Source organism: Salmo salar, chromosome 20 (assembly GCF_965601325.2).
Source record: "Salmo salar chromosome 20, fSalSal1, whole genome shotgun sequence".
NCBI lineage: Eukaryota > Metazoa > Chordata > Actinopteri > Salmoniformes > Salmonidae > Salmo > Salmo salar.
The window spans coordinates 66,074,055-66,096,850 of record NC_138310.1 but is presented as its reverse complement, the minus strand read 5'-3'; the positions used below and the strand labels follow the sequence as shown (position 1 = coordinate 66,096,850).

Sequence of the window (22,796 nt, the reverse complement as noted above, 5' to 3'; positions counted from 1 at the left end):
GAATAACAAATATATAGTTCAGAGATTCAGATTGATCTGACAGCATTTATAGAGGCAGCCTATAATTCTGATATTTTTCCACTAATTGGTCTTTTGACCAATCAGATCAGCTCCTTTGCCAATAGAATCAGAATTGGGCGGCCTGTGTAAACACAGCCATAGTAGCATATTGTAAGAGATCGCTTGTTAACTGTGTGAGTCGGGCTAAATGTTGAGGACTAATGTGTGGTGTGTTGGCGCCTGGCGGTGGGATTGCAGATTCTCTTTTTTTTCTTCCCGGTGAGTTATTTTTTTCTTTGAAATGCCATAACGTGCATCACTTAATCCTCTTTATAGACTGGGAAACGTGCACTACATACACAATGCATGCTCATGTCAGACTTGCAGAGGGAGAAAAATATAAAATGGAGGTTTATTTCTGATACGATACTGCACATATGCCTGTTATATTATATTATTTTGTGAAGAGTTGTAGAAATACAGTGGAAACAATTATTGTGAAAGCACCAGCTGTTTCTGAGCAATAATGAGGCTTACACTGATTGACCCAAGTATTGGAATAGCTCCTCCTCTGATCTCTGATCTCCTCGCTTCTTCTATAGAGCGCCCATCTAATACACTATCTGTATCACTGCCTGATTGATGCAATATCCAGTTCTATGGGTTTGAATGCACCACCAAACACACACAGACAAATCTGCATAATCTCTAGGAGTTGAAAACACTCTGATCCTCTGTATTTTTCTCTTTGACCTGGCATATGCTTTCTGTGACATTGAGCTTCCACCCCTGTGCTCTACTGGCTTTCTAAAGGGCACTACTTTCGACTGAGCGTAAGGGCTTGGTATTATCAAACGCAAGTGTCAATTTTGATCGTTTTGGTGCAGCAGTAGGCTAATTCTTTTTGACAAATTTGGCAACTTTCAGTTGTTTTATGGTAATAACTTTGTCAGTGGTGTCACATTGTCTTGCCTAAATTGCCCGTATGCCCATGGAACAAGAGATGTGATTTATGACACCATGTGACCAGATTCTACCTAGAAGCATTGAAGCAAATAATCTGCTTGTTTAATTTCATTTGATTTAAAACCAAGCTTATATAAACTATTCTCTTTCGTAATGTTATATCAACGTAACTGCAAATGTAACCATGCTTATAGAACAATTGACATGTCCATGCATGGCTCGCACATGATGCAATGCAATTTACCCTACTGTAGCCTATATAAGGCCTTTTCCGCTTACGAAAGTGCTGTGTAAGATAATTCCATATTGAACCCAATTACTTACTTATAATGTAGACTGCATCCATTTGTAACATATTTAGCAAATAAACTAGATACATTTCTGTTATTACTATTAGGACCTATTAGGTCACTGTTGGTTTTGAAAAAACTATACTCCACAAATCACAATGGACTAGGACGAACATTCATGCCCTCCCACTGAATTGGAATTAATGACAACACAAAATGTCAAAGTCTGTGCATGCCTTGAAACCACCACATTTTATACCATAGAGCATGTTAAAATTAGCTATGGAGTGGTCAAGCCCATGCCACACCTACAACTTATTAATGAATCAAAAGCCATCCCTTTTACATCACTTCCAGGTATTGCGTTCTGCCTTGAAAATGGCAACAATATTTCTGACACACCGTGTGAGCTATTTTGGTTTGTTAAAATAGCAAGCTTCCCTCAATCAATCAGCATGTCTCTTGCTTCATTCTAAGATGCTGGGTTTCTATTGTTTTCCCAGTCTCTCCTTCTCTCCTACCTCTGTCTTATCACTCTTTTCTTGCAAACTTTTGCAACTATCAACTCCTTACAACTCCCTTGTAAGGGCTAGGGGTTGATGTCTCTCTTCCCTACTTAATCGCTCTCTGTTCCAACCCTTCTTCTCTCAGTCACTGTCTCTGTTACTCTTCTCTCCTGCATGACCACAGAATGGAGAGCCTGCCCCTCGCCCTTGCTTGTTCTAGGGTTCATGGGTAAGGGTTTCACAAATACACCCCCAACCCACCACAACCCCTCTAGGATGCAGAAGCCTGTAGAGCCCCACAGCCTATATAATATTAGAGCTCGCCAGCTTGTAGTCCTAAAAAAACGGGAGTTACCTCTGGTTTATTCAGCCATTCCTATAGGGGAAATTAATTGGGAAAGAATGGGGTATTGGGATAATTGGTGAAATAAGGTCTGAAGTTAACACAGGCTTATATGTTTTGATCTATGCGATAATATCAGTCAGTTAACATGACATTTACAAATTATGAAGCCTTTATGTACATTAAGTTTGTGTTTTGATTACAACATTCACAAATGTGGCGTTAGCTGACAAAGATTATCTCATAGAACAAACCATATAAGATATCCTAAGCCTGTGTTTACCACAAACCTTATTTTCGTCGTTTATCCAAAAACCCTCAAAAAGGAAACATTCATCCGCCCATAGGCTTTGGCCAATGAGCCATAACTGAGTTTGTGCCTATGAAAAGATGCCCATACTATTGCTCTCTATAATCTTGCTGGTGTCACCCCAACCCCCCATCCCCATGTAAAAAAAAAACTGCCCCCCCACTGGACAGACACAGCTGTAAAGTTGAACCTTTAGAAGAATTTAATATGTTATTCATCCAAAAGCATGTCTGTGTTAATCCTCACCAATGACTTTGCCTTGTATACATCTGCATTGCCCTTATGAGCTCAGTCGATTTGAGATTACATGTCTTTGACCAGGCTGGTTAGACTTGCGTGATAGAACATTTTTCCTTTGGTATGGATCAACTGATACCACCCTTTGGTCCTTAGCCATCTGGCCTGGCCTGAAGATGAAACTACTTCATAACATAGCAACCACTGAACTGTAGGTTAACCTGTTCATAACATGCTCAAATAATGCAATGTAAAAGTATGAAAATCCACAGTAATTAATATGCTAATATAAAATCAATGGTAAATGACTGTAAAGGCAACAATAAAGTCAAGTAGTGAAGGTAGGCTACATATTAAGGGCATAGATAAAGTGAAAGCCTCGACTTTCTCACAATGGCTGTCATTGGTCCATTGTATCGAATGATATACATTCAATGATTCAATCAAACTATGATTGCAAGGTGCACTCTGCTGCATTTGCTGAGATCATTGAGTTTGGATTGAATCCAGAATAAGTGTTTCCTTTTTGTCTTGTACATAGACTAAGATTGTGTATTAACATTCGGAATATGTATGAAACATGAGAAGGTGCACAATTAACAGTTGGCACAAATACTGTCAGTTTGTGTGTTCTTGCATTCTTAGATCTTGCCTGTAGAAATGCTGGTGATAGTCACTTGCTACTGTAGTTAGTACTGTAGTCAGTATTACTGTAGTTATTTCCTAGTTTGATTTCAGTGTATTTTGATCAGTACAATACATTCTTGGTATATAGAGATTGGTGATATCAGATCACCTACAGGTCTGTCTTTGGATCTTGATTGCAGTGCAATTTTGAGAATCTGCCAAGTTTAAGAATGAGCTGATCTGTCGTTAATCTGTAGCAATTCTGTCTGGTTCCTCTCGTCAGAGTTACTAATGGCAGGTGCTTATTGAACACACCTACAGGCACGTCCATCTGGGCACACAAATCACTGTCAGGCCATGTACTTAGTATAGTTGTATTGAATCCACATTGACGCAAATGATATCTCCCCAAGAGGCCTTGTTTACTCTGAAATGAAAGTATGTATTTGTATTGTATTTATTATGGATAAATGGGTAAGGGTTGGCAGCAGCTACTCTTCCTGGGGTCCAGCAAAATGAAGGCAGTTTTGAAGTTAGTAGTACCACCGTTGCGTTGTGTAGTCTGTGTGCTTTGCATGCGTAATGATTTTCCCCCACCCTCCCAGAGAGAACAGCAGATGGTGCATGCTGAGTTTATCAAACAAGAATCCTAGCCAGCAGTTCACTCCTAGACTTTGGGACAGGGACAAACAGCTGTTTGTCACAATGACAATTTAGGACAGAGGACATTGTATGCAATAGTTTATTTATAGAATTTTCTAGTCTGGTTATTAGTAAAGGTACTGGTATCCTATGGTGAACTTTAGCTTCTCTACTTGAGCGGCGCTGGTTGAGTTACTGGGTTGCTTTGATACGCCATTTATGGTATGCATCAGGACATATGATGAAGATATATCCATTTGTTTTCCCTCTTGATTCTTTATATTGGTATATATGGGTGGAGGCTCCAGCTGCTCAAGTCATAGACTGTTTTCTCTGCTACGGCACAGCAAGTGGTACCGATGCACCAAGTCTGGAACCAACAGGACACTGAACAGCTTCAACCCCCAAGCCATAAGACTGCTAAATAGTTAACCAAATAGCATTGACCCCCCTTTGCACTAACTATTTTGACTCATCACATATTCTGCTGCTACTGCTTATTATCTATCCTGTTGCCTAGTAACTTTACTCCTACCTAAATTTACATATCTACCTCAATTTCCTCATACTCCTGCACATCGACTCAGTACTGGTACCCCATGTATATACAGTGTATTCACCCCCTTGGCATTTTTCCTATTTTGTTGTCTTACAACCTGTAATTAAAATAGATTTTTTGGGGGGAGGTTAGTATCATTTTATTTACACAACATGCCTACCACTTTGAAGATACAAAATATTAGTTATTGTAAAAAAAATAAGACAACTGAAAACTTGAGCGTGCATAACTATTCACCCCCCCCCCCCCCCCCCAAAAATACTTTGTAGAGCCACCTTTTGCAGCAATTACAGCTGCAAGTCTCTTGGGGTATGTCTCTATAAGCTTGGCACATCTATCCACTGGGATTTTTTTCCCATTCTTCAAGGCAAAACTGCTCCAGCTCCTTCAAGTTGGATGGGTTCCGCTGGTGTACAACAGTCTTTAAGTCATACCACAGATTCTCAATTGGATTGAGGTCTGGGCTTTGACTAGGCCATTCCAATACATTTAACATGTTTCCCCTTATACCACTCAATTGTTGCTTTAGCAGTATGCTTAGGGTCATTGTCCTGCTGGAAGGTGAACCTCCGTCCCAGTCTCAAATCTCTGGAAGACTGAAACATGTTTTCCTCAAGGATTTCCCTGTATTTAGCGCCATCCATCATTTCTTCAATTCTGACCAGTTTCCCAGTCCCTGCCGATGAAAAACACCAGGGTGATGAGAGGTCTTGGGTTTGCACCAGACATAGCGTTTTCCTTGATGGCCAAAAAGCTCAATTTTAGTCTCATCTGACCAGAGCACATTCTTCCATATGTTTAGGGAGTCTCCCACATGCAATTTTGGCGAACACCAAACGTGTTGGCTTATTTTTTTCTTTAAGCAATGGCTTTTTTCTGGCCACTCTTCCGTAAAGCCCATCTCTGTAGAGTGTACGGCTTAAAGTGGTCCTATGGACAGATACTCCAATCTCCGCTGTGGAGCTTTGCAGCTCCTTCAGGTTCTCTTTGTTGCCTCTCTGATTAATGCCCTCCTTGCCTGGTCCATACGTTTTGGTGGGCGGCCCTCTCTTGGCAGGTTTGTTGTGGTGCCATATTCTTTCCATTTAAAATTTTTTTGAATTAATGGTGCGCTGTGGGATGTTCAAAATGTCTGATATTTTTTATAACCCAACCCTGATCTGTACTTCTCCACAACTTTTTCCCTGAACTGTTTGGAGAGCTCCTTAGTCTTCATGGTGCCGTTTGCTTGGTGGTGCCCCTTGCTTAGTGTTGTTGGAGACTCTGGGGCCTTTCAGAACAGGTGTGTATATATACTGAGATCATGTGACACTTAGATTGCACACAAGTGGACTTTATATAAATAAATATGTGACTTCTGAAGGTATTGGTTGCACCAGATCTTATTTAGGAGCTTCATAGCAAAGGGGGTGAATACATAATCACCCACCACTTTTCCGTAGCTTATTTTTTTTTTTTTGCTTTTTTTTTAACAAGTTATTTTTTTTAATTCACCTATTTGGACTATTTTGTGTATGTTCATTACATGAAATTGCAGGTTGAAATGCAACAAAATAGGAAAAAAGCCAAGGGGGATGAATACTTTTGCAAGGTGCTGTAGTTATTGTTGTGTATTTATTCCTTGTGTTATTATCTTTCTATTATTTTTCTCTCTGCATTGTTGGAAAGGGCTCGTAAGTAAGCATTTCACTGTTAGTCTTCACCTGTTTTTTATGACGCATGTGGCAAATACAATTTGATTTGATTTGGAAACACATCTGATGAAAATATTCTCTTGTGACGTTTCCAATCGGATTTTGAGAGGATTTGCTTGATAAGACCTGCCCCACATATGTTTATTATTCTCTAGTATCCCCAGTGTTACATATTTACAATAGAGCATCCCCATGCCAGCTATGACAAGTGGACCACAGCAACTAGGATTATGTAAACTGATGAAGTCCAACTTTGAAAAGCCACAGGTTCTGATTCATTATTGTGGAGATTCTTTGTCTGGTTAACCATTTGCTAGTGAGGTCTCTCCATATAACCACATTATTTATCCCCGGGACAGAAAATAGTGATATCATCAAAGAGGATCTGTACTGGTATAAAGAACAGCCCATCCCACTGGGCACATACTGGTTGACTCAACATTGTTTCCATGTCATTTCAGTGAAATTACGTTGATCCAATGTGGAATAGACATTGAATTGACATCTGTGCCCAGTGGGATGCGACTCCCTAGGACCAGGATACCCCTCAATACTTATAGCTTTGGAACCAAGAGAGTATTGTACTTGGTAGAGTGTGTGGTCTAATTATGTTTGTATACATACTGTAGCTACCCTTGTGTTACCTAGTGTAACTGTCTACATTACTGTAGATGGAGTGTGTTTGAAAGGTGTATAACGTTCTGTGCACGGTACATCATCAACATATTCATGTACTGTAGAGGCAAGAGTGTGTAACACTGTCTTTTTCTTTCAGATGAGAGGCAAGGTACCCTCAGGTTGAGTAACCTCACTAAGAGCATGTCAGGGAAATATGTGTGCCGAGCTAGCAACACTGCCGGTTCTGACACTTGCTCTATCAACCTGGAGGTCTTCACCTGTACGTATAGCAAAGTAACACACACGTTCTCATATTAGTACATACAGACTGCTAATGTTTCCTGTTTGAAGCCTCTCTGTGTGTCCTCTTCCACAGCCTCTAATTCTGGAGCGATTGCTGCTGCTACTCTGGGGTCCATCGTGGGACTGGTAGCCATCATACTCTTCCTCATCTTCATGCTGAGGAGGAGAGGCCACGAAGAGGAGGAGATAGCCAATGATATCAAGTGAGATTTTTTTCTGTGTGTTATCGGAAAATCAGGTGCAGTTGATAAACACCACAGGATGTACAACTACTAGGACTCTACCATGGACAATGCAGGTGTTCTAATTCCATTTCTGTAGGTTGATGGTTGGAGGATGTGTGTAGCATGTGATATGATCTTGGTTGGTGTTTTCTCATTGGCTGTCTGTCTGTCTATCCATCACAGGGAGGATGCCCAGGCACCCAAGCGTGTTTCCTGGGCAAAGAGTGGCACAGGCTCAGACATCATCTCCAAAAATGGCACGCTGTCATCCATAGCCACGGGCCCCCATCCGGGAGACCCCCAACAGCTCAAAAACTTCCCCTACCCCACTGCCCCGGCCTCTGACACAGGCTCTGTGCTCAACGCCTACCGCCTTCGGCCTAGAGAGCTCAACCCCCTGCAGGGCCTCCCAGGGTACATCAGTGGCACACTTCCACCCAGGCACACCAGACCCCTCTGTGTTGCTAACAACATTGATGCCACCTATCCACAAGAGCACAGTCGACCCCCCAGTTCTAACCACATCAGTGGGACTCCACCCCCTGGCCACACCCGGCTCCTCAGCACTAGTATCATTGTTGACACTCCTCCCCATGGGTTCAGTCAACCACCAAGTTTTAACCATGTTGGTGTCACCTCTCCACATGGGTACAGTAGACCCAATAGTTCTAACAACATTGGTGCCCCCTCCCCCCAGGGGCACAGTCGACCCCCAAGTTCTAACAATATCGGTGCCCCCTCTCCACATGGGCACAGCAGACCTCCAAGCTTGAACCGCATCAGTGGCAGCTCTCCACACAGGCACAGCCAACCCCCCAGTTCCAACCACAGCCGACCCCCCAGCATCAGTAGCATGCCTCACTATGGACACAGCAGATCCTCCAGTTCTAACGGTGCCCCACCTCATTCCCCACCTGGATCCCATTCCCCACCTGGCCACATGGTCACAGACCCCGACAAGACTGAGGGGGCCCAGCCCCAGGTACCACGCCCTCTCACCTCACCCATCAGCTCCACCACCCTGGCCCGTATGGGTGCTGTGCCTGTCATGGTGCCCGCTCAGAGCCAGGCTGGATCACTGGTATAGCCCACTGGAGGGTCTCCCGTTTTACTACTGAGCACAAAAAACTGACGCAAATGGATAAAGATTGCATAGAGTAGAGAAAGATTTGCTTGGAATTAAAAACACTTTTTTATTGTGATCGTTCAAAATGATGTTCAGAGTAGAAAGAAGAGCTCATGCTGAAGAAGACACTTGTAGAATCCCCTGCATTCAAGTCTGCACAAGTTCAAAGACTTCATTGATTTGTTTTTATTCTTTTAGCTGTTTTCAAATCTTTTTTGCTAAATAAATGTTTTTGCTTTTATTTTCCATGCTCAGATTCTTTAAGGTTAAAACAAGGCCTATTCTATATTCTTTAAGGCCTTTTATAAACTGGGTGGTTCGAGCCCTGAATGCTGATTGGCTGGCAGACGTGGTATATCAGACCGTATATCTTTTTACTGCTCTAATTACATTGGTAACCCATTTATAATAGGAATAAGACACCTTGGGGATTTGTGGTATATGGCCAATATAAGGGCTAAATCCAGGCACTCCACTTTGCATCTTGCATAAGAACAGCCCTTAGCCTTGGGATATTGGCCATATACCACACCCCCCCGGGGCTTATTGCTTAATTATTCTCTAAAACACCTTTTTTTAGCAAGTTGTTTGTGAAGAGGTTGTTGAATCGGTATGCAGTGCATTTGGAAAGTATTCAGACCCCTTGACTTTTTCCACATTTTGTTATGTTACAGCCTTATTCTAAAGTGGATTATATGAAAATGTATCCTCATCAATCTACACACAAAACCCCATAATGACAAAGCAAACAGATTTAGAAATTTTTGCAAATGTATATAAAAAAAACATAAATACCTTATTTAAATAAGTATTCAGACCCTTTGCTATGAGACCCTAAATTGAGCTCAGGTTCCATCGTGTTTCCATTGATCATCCTTAAGATGTTTCTACAACTTGATTGGAGTCCACCTGTGGTAAATTCAATGGATTGGACATGATTTGGAAAGGCACACACCTGTCTTTATAAGGTTTCACAGTTGACAGTGCATGTCAGAGCAAAAACCAAGCCATGAGGTCGAAGGAATTGTCCTTAGAGCTCCGAGACAGGATTGTGTTGAGACAGATCTGAGACAGGGTAGGTACAAAAACATTTCTGCAGCATTGAAGGTCCCCAAGAACACAGTGGCCTCCATCGTTCTTAAATGGAAGAAGTTTGGAACCACCAAGACTCTTCCTAGAGCTGGCCGCCTGACCAAACTGAGCAAGCAGGGGGAGAAGGGCCTTGGTCAGGGAGGTGTCCAACAACCCGATGGTCACCCTGACAAAGCTCCAGAGTTCCTCTGTGGAGATGGTTGTCCTTCTGGAAGGCTCTCCCATCTCTGCATCACTCCACCAATCAGGCCTTTATGGTAGAGTGGCCAGACGGAAGCCACTCTTCAGTAAAAGGCACAACAGCCCACTTGGAGTTTGCCAAAAGGTACCTAAAGACTCTCAGACCATTAGAAACAAGATTCTCTGATGAAACCGATTTGAAATATTTGGCCTGAATGCCAAGCGTCACGTCTGGAGGAAATCTGGCACCATCCCAACGGTGTAAGATGGTCATTGCAGCATCATGCTGTGGGGATGTTTTTCAGTGGCAGGGACTGGGAGACTAGTCAGGATCGAGGGAAAGATGAACAGAGCAAAGTACATAGATCCTTGATGAAAACCTCCAGAGCGCTCAGGACCTCAGACTGAGGGGATTGTTCACCTTTCAACAGGACAACGACCCTAAGCACACAGCCAAGACAACGCAGGAGTGGCTTCGGGACCGTCTCTGAAAGTCCTTGAGTGGCCCAGCCAGAGCCCGGACTTGAACCCGATCAAACATCTCGGGAGAGACCTGAAAATAGCTGTGCAGCGATGCTCCCCATCTAATCTGACAGAGCTTGAGAGGATCTGCATACAAGAATGGGAGAAACTCCCCAAATACAATTGTGCCAAGCTTGTAGCATCATAACCAAGAAGACTCTAGGCTGTAATCGCTGCCAAAGGTGCTTCAACAAAGTACGGAGTAAAGGGTCTGAATACTTATGTAAATGTGATTTTTCCATAATTTATTTAATACATTTGCAAACATTTCTAAAAATCTGTTTTTGTTTTGTCATTATGGGGTATTGTGTGTAGATTGATATGGGGGGAAAAAACAATTTAATCAATTTTAGAATAAGGCTGTAACATAACAAAATGTGGAAAAAGTCACGAGGTCTGAATGCTTTCCAAATGCACTGTATTTGACTTATATACATTGTGTAAAATTGTTTGTTATATGCCAGTTATGACATGGACATTGATAAGGGAGGTGTTGTCTGGAGAGAACATGCTCATGAACCCACATCATGTTGACACTTGAAAGCACATCACTGCCCATAGAGATGGGTTAAACATTTAACTTCACACACGCAAATACCTGATATACAGTAAAGCACACTCCCTTAGTCCTCCTTGACACAGTCTTCTCAGGCCAACTGTTCATGTTGAGTTGTTACAACTCCAGTAAAACCTGCCATACATGCTCTATACAGGTATTTTATAGAATTTCAATACTGGAAATGTTTAAAGACAAAGCGTTGACCCATACTTGTACATGTATCTAATAAGAATATTGTGGTTTTATCACATTCATGTATACTGAGAGAATATATTAATCTTAATTAGGTAGTTGGAATGTATAATTCTTTGATAATGCTAGGCTATAATGTTTGTTCAATGGCTGAGATCTGGGTTTTAAATATTTTTCCCTTAACTCCAAAAGGTTCAGTGCAGTCACAAATGTGATTTCCCTGTGTTCTGAGGTTGGAATAATACTGTGAAATTGTGAAAATGATCATGGCCGTTCAGTATAAGAGCTATTTTTTTTTTTAGCATCGAACAAGAATTTCCATCACGGTAAGGTACATAATTGTTACCCAGAGATAATTTGATATTGAGAAAACGGCTGCATTGGACCTTTAAAACTTTAAATAAACATGGTTTTCATCGTAATGTAGTAACATAGCTGAGAAAATGCACAACATTTAAACTTTTATCTAGTGCTGTCTGACAGCTTTATTTTGAGTGTAAATGACTGACAATCCAGTCACATTTGAGCACCAAATATTATATTACACACACCATACATGAAACTTTGCAGTCATCCAACCCGCCTAGATACATTTGTTTTAGGATTAAACTGGAATTGTGTCATGAGAACTAAACTTGCTCATGTTTCAAATGTTGCCATCATAACAAAGTTTCCTCCAAATGTTGCCATGTTACACATGAAAGGCCACTTTGCAGGAGAGGCCATGATGTCAAACTAACCATCTGATATAGATGCATTGTTTTTATTGCAAGACAACTAAAAAGCTTCACCCCAATACTAACCAAAATATTACATTTTTAACGTAATATATTCACTTCCAAACTGTATCTCTCAATGAGCAACTTATTTAAAATACCTAAATGAATGTTTACATAACATTTAATTCCATGCAAACAGGACAGGAGGACCTAATGACAGCTTTAGTCTACAGTAATCTCAAAAACAAAACTGCTATAGTATTTTCCCCCTTTAAAAGAGGGTGAGTTCAAGACACTTGAGGGATCCAGTCAAACACCACATGGCTGCCACCACCATCCCTTCAGGACAGCAGAAAGTCAAGTTTTGGATGGCCCATGGCATTACATTTATCCAGACTCTGACAGTAAACTTCTGGCAATTATCATCCGCATCACTTCATTTGTTCCTGAAAGAGAAAGGAAATATAAAAGGGTAAAACGTCAGTGCAACAACAGTGCCTAAGTTTATAAAGAGGTGTGCATTACCATTCAAATACTGATAACCATCTGTTATAGAGCAGAATTTCAGAAGGACAGCTTTGTCACGGTAAGCAAGGTGTATACATACCCTCCAGTATCTGGTGTACTCTGATGTCCCGGACAAACTGCTGAACAGCGTAGTCTTTGAGGTAACCGTATCCACCATGCATCTGGAGTGCCTGGTTACAGATCTGTTGAGGGCAGAGATACCGATGTGAGAGAGATGTCCAGCTACATCTGATAGACTACATCATTACCAGTGTGCAAAAGGAGACCGCTTAGTGTAAAACGTCCATTAAATGTTGAGTCTCCAACAAGCATTGGTCTCTTAATGGCCGGGCATCGTTTCACATTTTAGCAAATAAACACTGGCCTATAATAAGCTCTGAGTCCCAAAAAAGTGTAATTAATCGTGCACTGTCTGCATTTTACGGGTCTGCTGAAGTGGAATTTCACTGCATCTCTTCCTTGCGTTGAATGACTGATCCCCGCATGTCAAAACAAGTCTGCTGCAGTTTAAGCAAATACATGCCCAGGCTAATGGAAGTTTTACAGTAAATACTAAAATAACAGTATTTTCATAATTCTTTGGGGTCTATCCATAAGAACCATTTTAAGAGATAATATTGACTCACGTTGAAGCACTCGTCAGTGACAAAGAGTTTGGCCATGGAGCAGAGGGACACAGCGTCAGATCTGCTCTCCTGCAATGCCAGGGCAGCCTCGCGCAGCAACAGACGTGACGCCACTAGCTTGGTTGCCATCTCTGCCAACTTAAACTGCAGGAACTACAGAAGGAACCCAGAATCAAATATCCTATTGGATTACTACAGGTCTTTCCCAATTCAAAGCCGTAGACTTGATGGTATGCTTACCTGGTTGTTAGAGAGAGTCTCTCCAAACTGCTTGCGTACTAACAGGTGATCTCTTGCCAGCTGTACACATGCATGGGCCGCCCCAAGAGAACACGAGGCTGCAGGCAGATAAACCCAATGTAAGTTAATGTAGCTGACACCTGAGCATTGGTTGTGTTTTCAAAGCCGACTTGAGAAAAATATATAGATGGCCATCAAATACAAACCATTGAAACAAAAGGTAAATCTGGTGCCATCTCACCAATGTTGATCCTGCCTCCGTTCAGGCCTCTCATAGCAATGTTGAAGCCCTGTCCCTCCTGACCCAGCCGATTGGTCACTGGGACGTGGCAGTCCTCTAAGATCACTGCTCTGGTTGGCTGAGAGTTCCATCCCACCTGGAGAGAGGGAATAGAGGCCTCAGTTGGAGAATCACTGCATCCCTCAGGGCTTCAACATGACTATGACTCAACTATGCCCACTGGTGGACATGGCTTCACTTAGACATGAGGACATGAACTACAGACCATGTAAGTTTGTAGGTTCCTGCTTTACAGTTTATAAGACATAAGGATTGTATTCAAAATGACCAATTTAAGACAATATCAACATCAATCAAATGCCAGCTACCTTCTTCTCCTTCTTGCCAAAGCTGAGTCCTGGAGTGTCTTTCTCCACCACCACACAGGAGATCCCCTTGGGACCTTTCCCTCCCGTCCGGCACATTACTATGTACACGTCTGTGTCTCCTCCTCCACTGATGAAGGCCTGCAGTAGGACACATACACAGTGAGATAGGAGCTTCCACTTTATATCACAATTTATTCTATCAGCTATTGTATGGAGAGGAAATAAAAAAAACAGTACCTTGGAACCATTGAGGATATAATGGTCTCCTTCCAACTTTGCAGTAGTGAGTAACGAAGCAGCATCACTGCCACTGCCTGAAACGTGAAATGAGATTCAATAAGACAAAAAGATTCAGAAATAAAACCGCTTCATAACCACATTATACAGGTTCATGGTGTCAATGCATGACACACTATCACATACTAGAAAAATTAAGACAAAATACCAACCTGGCTCAGTGAGACAATAAGAGGCAAACTTGTCCATCGTACAAAGCTCAGGGCAGAACTTCTCCCTCTGCTCAGTGTTGCCGAAGGTGTCAATCATCCAGTTACACATGCTGCACAGAAATAAGCATCCATTAATGAACACCCCATACTAGAGGTTGGCCGATTAATTTGGGCCGATTTCAAGTTTTCATAACAAATCGGTAATCGGCCTTTTTGGACTCCGATTACATTGCATTCCACGAGGAAACTGCGTGGCAAGCTGACCACCTGTTACGCAAGTGCAGCAAGGAGCTAAGGTAAGTTGCTAGCTAGCATTAAACTTATCTTATAAAAACAATCAATCTTCACAAAATCACTAGTTAACCTAGTAATATCATCAACCATGTGTAGTTAACTAGCTTGTCCTGCGTTGCATATAATCAATGCGGTGCCTGTTAATTTATCATCGAATCACAGCCTACTTCCCCAAATGGGGGATGAATTAAGCGCATTCGCGAAAAAAGCACAATCGTTGCACGAATGTACCTAACCATAAACATCAATGCCTTTCTTAAAGTCAATAAACAGAAGTATATTTTTTAAACCTGCATATTTAGTTAAAAGAAATTCATGTTAGCAGGCAATATTAACGAGAGAAATTGTGTCACTTCTCTTGCGTTCATTGCACGCAGAGCCAGGGTATATGCAACAGTTTGGGTCGCCTGGCTCATTGAGAACTAATTTGCCAAAATGTTACATAATTATGACATAACATTGAAGGTTGTACAATGTAACAGCAATATTTAGACTTAGGGATGCCGCCCGTTCGATAAAATACGGAACGGTTCCGTATTTCACTGAAAGAATAAACGTTTTGTTTTTGAAATTATAGTTTCCGGATTTGACCATATTAATGACCAACGGCTTGTATTTGTGTTTACTATATTATAATTAAGTCTATGATTTGATAGAGCTGTCTGACTGAGCGTTTGCCAGCAGCTCTTAGGCAATGCTTGCTTCACAGCGCTGTTTATGACTTCAAGCCTATCAACTCCTGAGATTAGGCTGGCAATACTAAAGTGCCTATTAGAACATCCAATAGTCAAAGGTATATGAAAAACTAATGGTATAGAGAGAAATAGTCGACGTGTCATAATTCCTATAATAACTACAACCTAAAACCTAACTGGGAATATTAAAGAACTGGGAATATCGAACCACCAGCTTTCATATGTTTTCATGTTCTGGGCAAGGAACTTAAACGTTAGCTTTTTTACATGGCACATATTGCACTTTTACTTTCTTCTCCAACACTGTATTTTTGCATTATTTAAACCAAATTGAGCATGTTTCATTATTTATGTATTATATTAAGTTAAAATAAGTGTTCATTGTTCATTCAGTAATCAGCGTCGGCTTTTTTTGGTCCTCCAATAAATCGGTATCGGCGTTGAAAAATCATAATCGGTCGACCTCTACCCCATACATACACCAAAAATCCCCTATAGGCAATTGACTAGATATTAATTTAAAGCAGGGGTCTCTTGAGCAGACCCTTTAGAGAGGTTGAATGTTGTGGTGATTGCTGGCATTGGCCAGGCCTTACTTATGAATGCTGATGTAGGCTGTGGTGCTGACACAGCCTGTCGATAATGCCTCAAAGATGACCGAGGTGTCCAGGCGAGACAGGCCAGATCCCCCCACCTCCGGCTGGACATAGATCCCCCCAAACCCCAGCTGAGCAGCCTTTCGCATGGTCTCCACCGGGAAGATTTCCTGAACAATAAAAAAAATATGCTTTTACGTTCAAACAAATGCCCTCTTACACAAAAAAGGGGATGAGTGATTGCAGAGGAGGCTGGTGGGAGGAGCTGTAGGAGGGCAGGCTCATTGGAATGGCATTGATGCAAAGGAGTCAAACATGTAGTTTCCATATGTTTGATACCGTTCCATTTCTTCCATTGATATGGATGGGTTGAAAGGAGTCCGATTTTAAAGTGGCTCAAAAATCTAGCTAAACAAGCTGCACTGCACAGTGGTTAGTACCTTTTCATCCCACTCGGCCATGTGTGGAGACATTTCATGGGCTGCGAAGTCAAAGGCCATCTTCTGAAACTCCTTCTGTTCATCGCTGAGGCCATGAGCAGCTGCAAGGAGGGAGTTAAGAATAGTGTCACGCAGGGCACATACTGAATAAAGCCTAGCGGTATAAGACAATGATAGTACTGTAGAGTAAGGAAAAATGACCAGAATCCTTTTAAACATACTATTTCTCTTCATGTGAAAAAGTTCAAACAACCATTGAACATGACACACGCCCTTTCTTCACATCCGTCCAACTCAACGTAGGTCAGGCCAGAACAGTGTTGCCATGTTAGCGGTGTTCCGGCCAAATTGGCTTACTTTGAAAACGATGTCGCAGGTGAAAATGTATTGTTAGCAAGTTGCAGGTTTTTGGGCTATTTCTAAGTTGCACTGCAGCCACCATGGTATTTCTTTTAAAAATATATACAGTACCAGTAAAAAGTTTGGACACACCTACTCATTCAAGGGTTTTTCTTTATTTTTAATATTTTCTACATTGTAGAATAATAGTGATGACATAAAAACTATGAAATAACACATATGGAATCATGTAGTAACCAAAAACGTGTTAAACAAATCAAAATATATTTTATATTTGACATTCTTCAAAGTAGCCAACCTTTGCCTTGATGACAGCTTTGCACACTCTTGGCATTCTCTCAACCAGCTTCATGAGGTAGTCACCTGGAATGCATTTCAATTAACAGGTGTGCCTTGTGGAATTTCTTTCCTTCTTAATGCATTTGAGTCAATCCGTTGCGTTGTAGGGGTGGTATACAGAAGATAGCCCTATTTGGTAAAAGACCAAGTCCATATTATGGCAAGAGCAGCTGAATAAAGCAAAGAGAAACGACAGTCCATCATTACTTTAAGCGATGAAGGTAAGTCAATCCAGAAAATTTCAAGAACTTCAAGTGCACTCGCAAAACCCATCAAGTGCTATGATGAAACTGGCTCTCATGAGGACTGCCACAGGAAAGGAAGACCCCGAGTTACCTCTGCTGCAGAAGATACGTTACCTCTGCTGCAGAGGATACGTTCATTAGAGTTACCAGCCTCAGAAATTGCAGCCCAAATAAATGCTTCAGAGTTCAACTAACAGACACATCTCAACATCAACTGTTCAGAGGAGACTGGGTGAATCAGGCCTTCATGGTCGAATTGCTGCAAAGAAACTACTACTAAAGGACACCAATAAGAAGAAACACGAGCAATGGACATTCGACTGGTGGAAATCTGTCATTTGGTCTGACGAGTCCACATTTCAGATTTTTGGTTCCAACTGCCATGTCTTGTGAGATGCAGAGAACATCCGTTCGCCTACTGTGCATGTGTGGTTCCCACCGTGAAGCATGGAGGAGGTGGTGTGATGGTGCTTTGCTGGTGACACTGTCTGTGATATATTTAGAATGGGCCTCAATGAAACTGACATTAAATGTGGAGAATTATAAATGTGCCTCCGTTGGCCATAAAGTAGCCTATTAATATATATGCAACTGTCGGCTACCATTTGATACAAGAAATATGTCGAAATGACAATATCACTGGGGGCATTGCAAATTAATGTGCCACTTGTGTAGCCTACATGGAGCTGGCAAACCAATTATCAATGGACATGTTTAGTTAATTAAATTGGAAGTTATCAAAGCTCTATCGCAACTGCCGATCAGTTGTTAGAACACATTAGATTGATGTTAACAGTAGTCTGATTAGGCTACAGGTGAAAAAGAAATCAAAAAAATATACATGGGCTGTTTTTGACAAGCACATATAATTCATATTTAATTCAGTGATTGAAATCATGACCCCATCCTCAGTAGCCTATTAAAGCAGGCTAATGGAAAACAAGCACTTCTTACCTTGAAATCGCCTCGCTATACATGTTGAATAAATGTTTCTGTTTGAAGTAAGCAAGCTGATGAATCATTCAGTTTACCTCTTGCCTACATCTTGTCTAGGCTACTGTAAACTATCTGAAATTAGATGTAGGCCCATCAGGGATTATGGGCTAAATTGACATTTTTTCCATTTTGTTGCCTTACAACCTGGAATTAAAATTGATGTTTGGGTGGTTTGTATCATTTGATTTACACAACATGCCTACCACTTTGAAGATAAAAAATATTTTGTATTGTGAAATAAGACAAAAAAAAATGAAAACTTGAGAGTGCATAACTATTCACCCTCCCCCAAAGCCAATACTTTGTAGAGGCACCTTTTGCAGCAATTACAGCTGCAAGTCTCTTGGGGTATGTCTCTATAAGCTTGGCACATTTAGCCACTGGGATTTTTGCCCATTCTTCAAGGCAAAACTGCTCCAGCTCCTTCAAGTTGGATGGGTTCTGCTGGTGTACAGCAATCTTTAAGTCATACCACAGATTCTCAATTGGATTGAGGTCTGGGCTTTGACTAGGCCATTCCAATACATTTAAATGTTTCCCCTTAAACCACTCAATTGTTGCTTTAGCAGCTTAGGGTTATTGTCCTGCTGGAAGGTGAACCTCCGTCTCAGTCTCAAATCTCTGGAAGACTGAAACAGGTTTCCCTCAAGGATTTCCTTGTATTTAGCGCCATCCATCATTTCTTCCAATTCTGACCAGTTTCCCAGTCCCTGCCGATGAAAAACATCCCCACAGCATGATGCTGCCACATTCATGCTTCAGTGTAGGGATGTTGTTCTCGGGGTGATGAGAGGTGTTGGGTTTGCACCAGACATAGCATTTTCCTTGATCGCCAAAAAGCTCAATTTAGGTCTCATCTGACCAGAGTACATTCTTCCATATGTTTAGGGAGTCTCCCACATGCCTTTTGGCGAACACCAAACGTGTTTGCTTATTTTTTTTCTTTAAGCAATGTCATTTTTTTCTCTTCCGTAAAGCCCAGCTCTGTGGAGTGTATGGCTTAAAGTGGTCCTATGGACAGATACTCCAATCTCCGCTGTGGAGCTTTGCAGCTCCTTCAGGGTTATCGTTGGTCTCTTTGTTGCCTCTCTGAATAATGCCCTCCTTGCCCGGTCTGTGAGTTTTGGTGGGTGGCCCTCTCTTGGTAGGTTTATTGTGGTGCCATATTCTTTCCATTTTTTAATAATGGATTTAATGGTGCTCTGTGGAATGTTCAAAGTTTCAGATTTTTTTTTTTTATAACCCAACTCTGATCTGTACTTCTCCACAACTTTGTCCCTGACCTGTTTGGAGAGCTCATTGGTCTTCATGGTGCCGCTTACTTGGTGGTGCCACTTGCTTAGTGGTGTTACAGACTCTGGTGCCTTTCTATACTGAGATCATGTGACAGATCATGTGACACTTAAATAAAGTCCACCTGTGTACAATCTAATTATGTGACTTCTGAAGGTAATTTGTTGCACCAGATCGTATTTAGGGGTTTCATAGCAAAGGGGGTGAATACATATACACGCACCACTTTTCAGTTTTTTATTGTTTTGAATTTTTTGAAACAAGTTATTTTTTTCATTTCACTTCACCAATTTGGACTATTTTGTCCACCTCAATGCAGACGACACCATTCACATCTGGCCCTTCTTTGGACACTGTGCTAACAAACCTCCAAACAAGCTTCAATGCCTTATAACACTCCTTCCGAGGCCTCCAACTGCTTTTAAATGCAAGTAAAACTAAGTGCATGCTCTTCAACCGATTGCTGCCCGCACACTCCCGCCTGACTAGCTTCACTACTCTGGACGGTTCTGACTTAGAATATGTGGACAACTACAAATACCTAGGTGTCTGGTTAGACTGTAAACTCTCGTTCCAGAATCATATTAAAACATCTCCAATCAAAATTAAATCTAGAATCGTCTTCCTATTTCGCAACAAAGCCTCCTTCACTCATGTTGCCAAACATATCCTCGTAAAACTGACTATCCTACCGATCCTTGACTTTGGCGATGTCATTTACAAAATAGCCTCCAACACTATCACAGTGCCATCCGTTTTGTCACCAAAGCCCCATATACTACCCACCACTGTGACCTGTATGCTCACGTTGGCTGGCCCTCACTACATATTCGTCGCCAAACCCACTGGCTCCAGGTCCTCTATAGGTCTATGCTAGGTAAAGCCCCGCCTTATCTCAGCTCACTGGTCACCATAGCAACACCCACCCGTAGCACGCGCTCCAGCAGGTATATTTCACTGGTCACCCCCAAAGCCAACACTTGCTTTGGCCGCCTTTCCTTCCAGTTCTCTGCTGCCAATGACTAGAACGAATTTCAAAATTCAATGAAGCTGTAGACTTATATCTCCCTCTCTAACTTTAAGCATCAGCTGTCAGAGCAGCTTACCGATCACTGTCCCTGTACACAGCCAATCTGTAAATAGTGCACCCAACTACCTCATCCTCATATTGTTACTTATCCTCTTGCACCCCAGTATCTCTACTTGCACATCATTATCTGCACATCACTCCAGCGTCAATGCTAAATTTTAATTATTTTGCCTCCGTGGCCTATTTATTGCCTTACCTCCCTACTCTTCTACATTGGCACACACTGTATATAGATTTACCTATTGTGTTATTGACTGTACGTTTGTTTATGTGTAACTCTGTATTGTTGTTTTTGTCGCACTGCTTTGCTTTATCTTGCCCAGGTCGCAGTTGTAAATGAGAACTTGTTCTCAACTGGCCTACCTGGTTAAATAATTTTTTAAAAATGTTTAAAGTCGGGGGCATAGTACACACACCCCTGCCTCAGAGAGGTGAAAAGGAGCCATGGCTGACCAATACGTATCAAGTGGCTGTCCTCAAGCAGGCCTGCCTGTACACCAGCATGCAATCTCAAAATTCAGACTGTTAAAATATATCAACACGAAAACTATTTGAAAATCTTGTTTGACGAGGAGTTGCTACAGCAATGATTACTTTATGTCAGTTATGAACAGAAAACAGGGCCTTATACCAGACACATTTAAAGTGAAGAAACGAAGAGTTCGCAATGAGAAGCAGTTTGGTGCTGTCAACAATGGAGAAGAGGGACCACTGGACCTCAAAGCCGACTTGCATGACCTTATAACATTCTCACGCAAACACTTCAATGACGCCCTTCCACAAGTTGTCCTAAAACACCAACTATACACAATGGTTGGACCCAAGTGGACATGCAGCTGAGTGACTTGAGGGAACAGGGGAGGTGTTGATGTTCCGCTGGGCTTTGACGCTGAGGTCTTTGGGTTGGTGTTCGCTGCAGACTACAAGGCTAAAGTCCTGGGGAGATGGACACTGGGCACATTGGAGAAGTTCCTGGAGAAAGTGCTGACCTTCTACAACAACCTGAGCTTCAACAAACACAAAATGCTCAAGGAGTGCTGGCAGCTCTCTATCCCCAACTGGCAAATTCACCAAGTACCTAATACAGGGTCGTAAAGCTGTGCTGGGCATGGTTAAGAAGTCCAAATATAACTTAGTCTGAAGCCTGGAGGAGAGACAGACCAACTCAGATTAAATTCCGATCAAGTACCACATCCATGACATCATTGGTGCAGAGTTAGTAGAATGTATACCCACAACTTCAGGAACATTGTTAAGGTGTGTGGACTAATGAACGCAACTGACTGAATGGATATAACGACCTGTTTCACGGAAGAAACCCCCAGAGCAACTGAGCATGATGAGTGGCCATGTTACACCAAATTAACCTGTGGTTAATCATTTGTTATTGCCTTGTTTTTATGGAAGTTTTTTTCTGCCAATTGTACAAAGTGAAACCTTGTAGGTCGATGAAATGCCAATGGTGTAAAATACAATATTGTCCGGTTTCATTAAATAAAATGTAAAAAAAAATATAAAATACAAAAATACTGTATCAACACGACTACTTTGGCTGCAAAATGACGATTGAGTATAACTTGACGACCAGAGGTTACATTGCTACTTAGGTAATATAACGTTAGTTTTTACTGTCTGTCGTTACTAACTGTGGTCAATTTAACTAACTAGTACTTAAGTAGGAATGCATTGCTGGAAAATGCACACTAGGCAATGAAAAACAAAACACTAACGTTATCTGCAGTCAGTTACCTACTAACGTTACAGTACTCAGCTAACGTTAGCTAGTTTAGAGAGCTATTCAGCTCATCCCAACTACCTAACGCGTCAGATGGTTAGTAGTGCAAGTCTGCATTAGTCTACCAACGATTTTGAAACCCAAAATGCTTACGGTCAATACACGAAGCTATTCCTCGTCTCTGTGTGCTGTTAAATATTAATCGCCGACTTCTGCCGATGCATGAACTCAGTCTGACAACTCTAGATAACGTTCCCATGGCCGCCATGTTGGTTATTGGTTATATCACGCTGCTGCTGTAGGGAAATGTAGTTCCATTACACAAGATACGTGTAGTTCTTATATTGGGTCGCTTGCTTAGTTTTCTTCTAAACTTTTTCAGGAAAGGGCACATTTTTCTCGTAATTTGATTAACCATCGAAATATACCCCAAGGTCAATTGCTTGCCTAAACCAGATACATTAAGGGGGACTAAACAGATAAACAAACTAAAGCGAATTGTTTCTACATCATATGATTTTGACGTAAGCCACTAGCGCGGGAGTTCTTCGT

The 22,796-nt window shown here is 41.6% G+C and overlaps 2 protein-coding genes and 1 pseudogene across 3 annotated transcripts in view; 2 read left to right on the top strand and 1 right to left on the bottom strand.

Moving 5' to 3' along the window:
* The window catches only part of esamb (endothelial cell adhesion molecule b), a 78,639-nt gene extending 67,555 nt beyond the window's left edge, over positions 1-11,084 (top strand). For both annotated transcript variants that reach the window (XM_045703808.2, XM_045703809.2), the window contains exons 5-7: positions 6,950-7,072; positions 7,169-7,298; positions 7,503-11,084. In XM_045703808.2, coding sequence (XP_045559764.1) covers positions 6,950-7,072; positions 7,169-7,298; positions 7,503-8,406 — 1,157 coding nt within the window. In that variant the 3' untranslated portion in view covers positions 8,407-11,084. The remainder of the gene's footprint in view (positions 1-6,949; positions 7,073-7,168; positions 7,299-7,502) is intronic.
* A 359-nt stretch (positions 11,085-11,443) lies between these two features.
* acad8 (acyl-CoA dehydrogenase family, member 8) lies at positions 11,444-22,535 on the bottom strand. The gene is made up of 11 exons (XM_014162994.3): positions 22,398-22,535; positions 16,187-16,287; positions 15,747-15,916; positions 14,162-14,271; positions 13,950-14,026; positions 13,713-13,850; positions 13,345-13,480; positions 13,104-13,201; positions 12,864-13,016; positions 12,317-12,419; positions 11,444-12,155 (listed from the first exon to the last, which is right to left on the bottom strand). Exons 1-11 carry the CDS (start codon positions 22,510-22,512, stop codon positions 12,097-12,099), a joined length of 1,260 nt encoding a protein of 419 aa, XP_014018469.3. The 5' UTR covers positions 22,513-22,535; the 3' UTR covers positions 11,444-12,096.
* Positions 21,116-22,086, top strand: LOC123729283 (winged helix repair factor 1 pseudogene; annotated as a pseudogene).
* Positions 22,536-22,796: the final 261 nt, after the last annotated feature.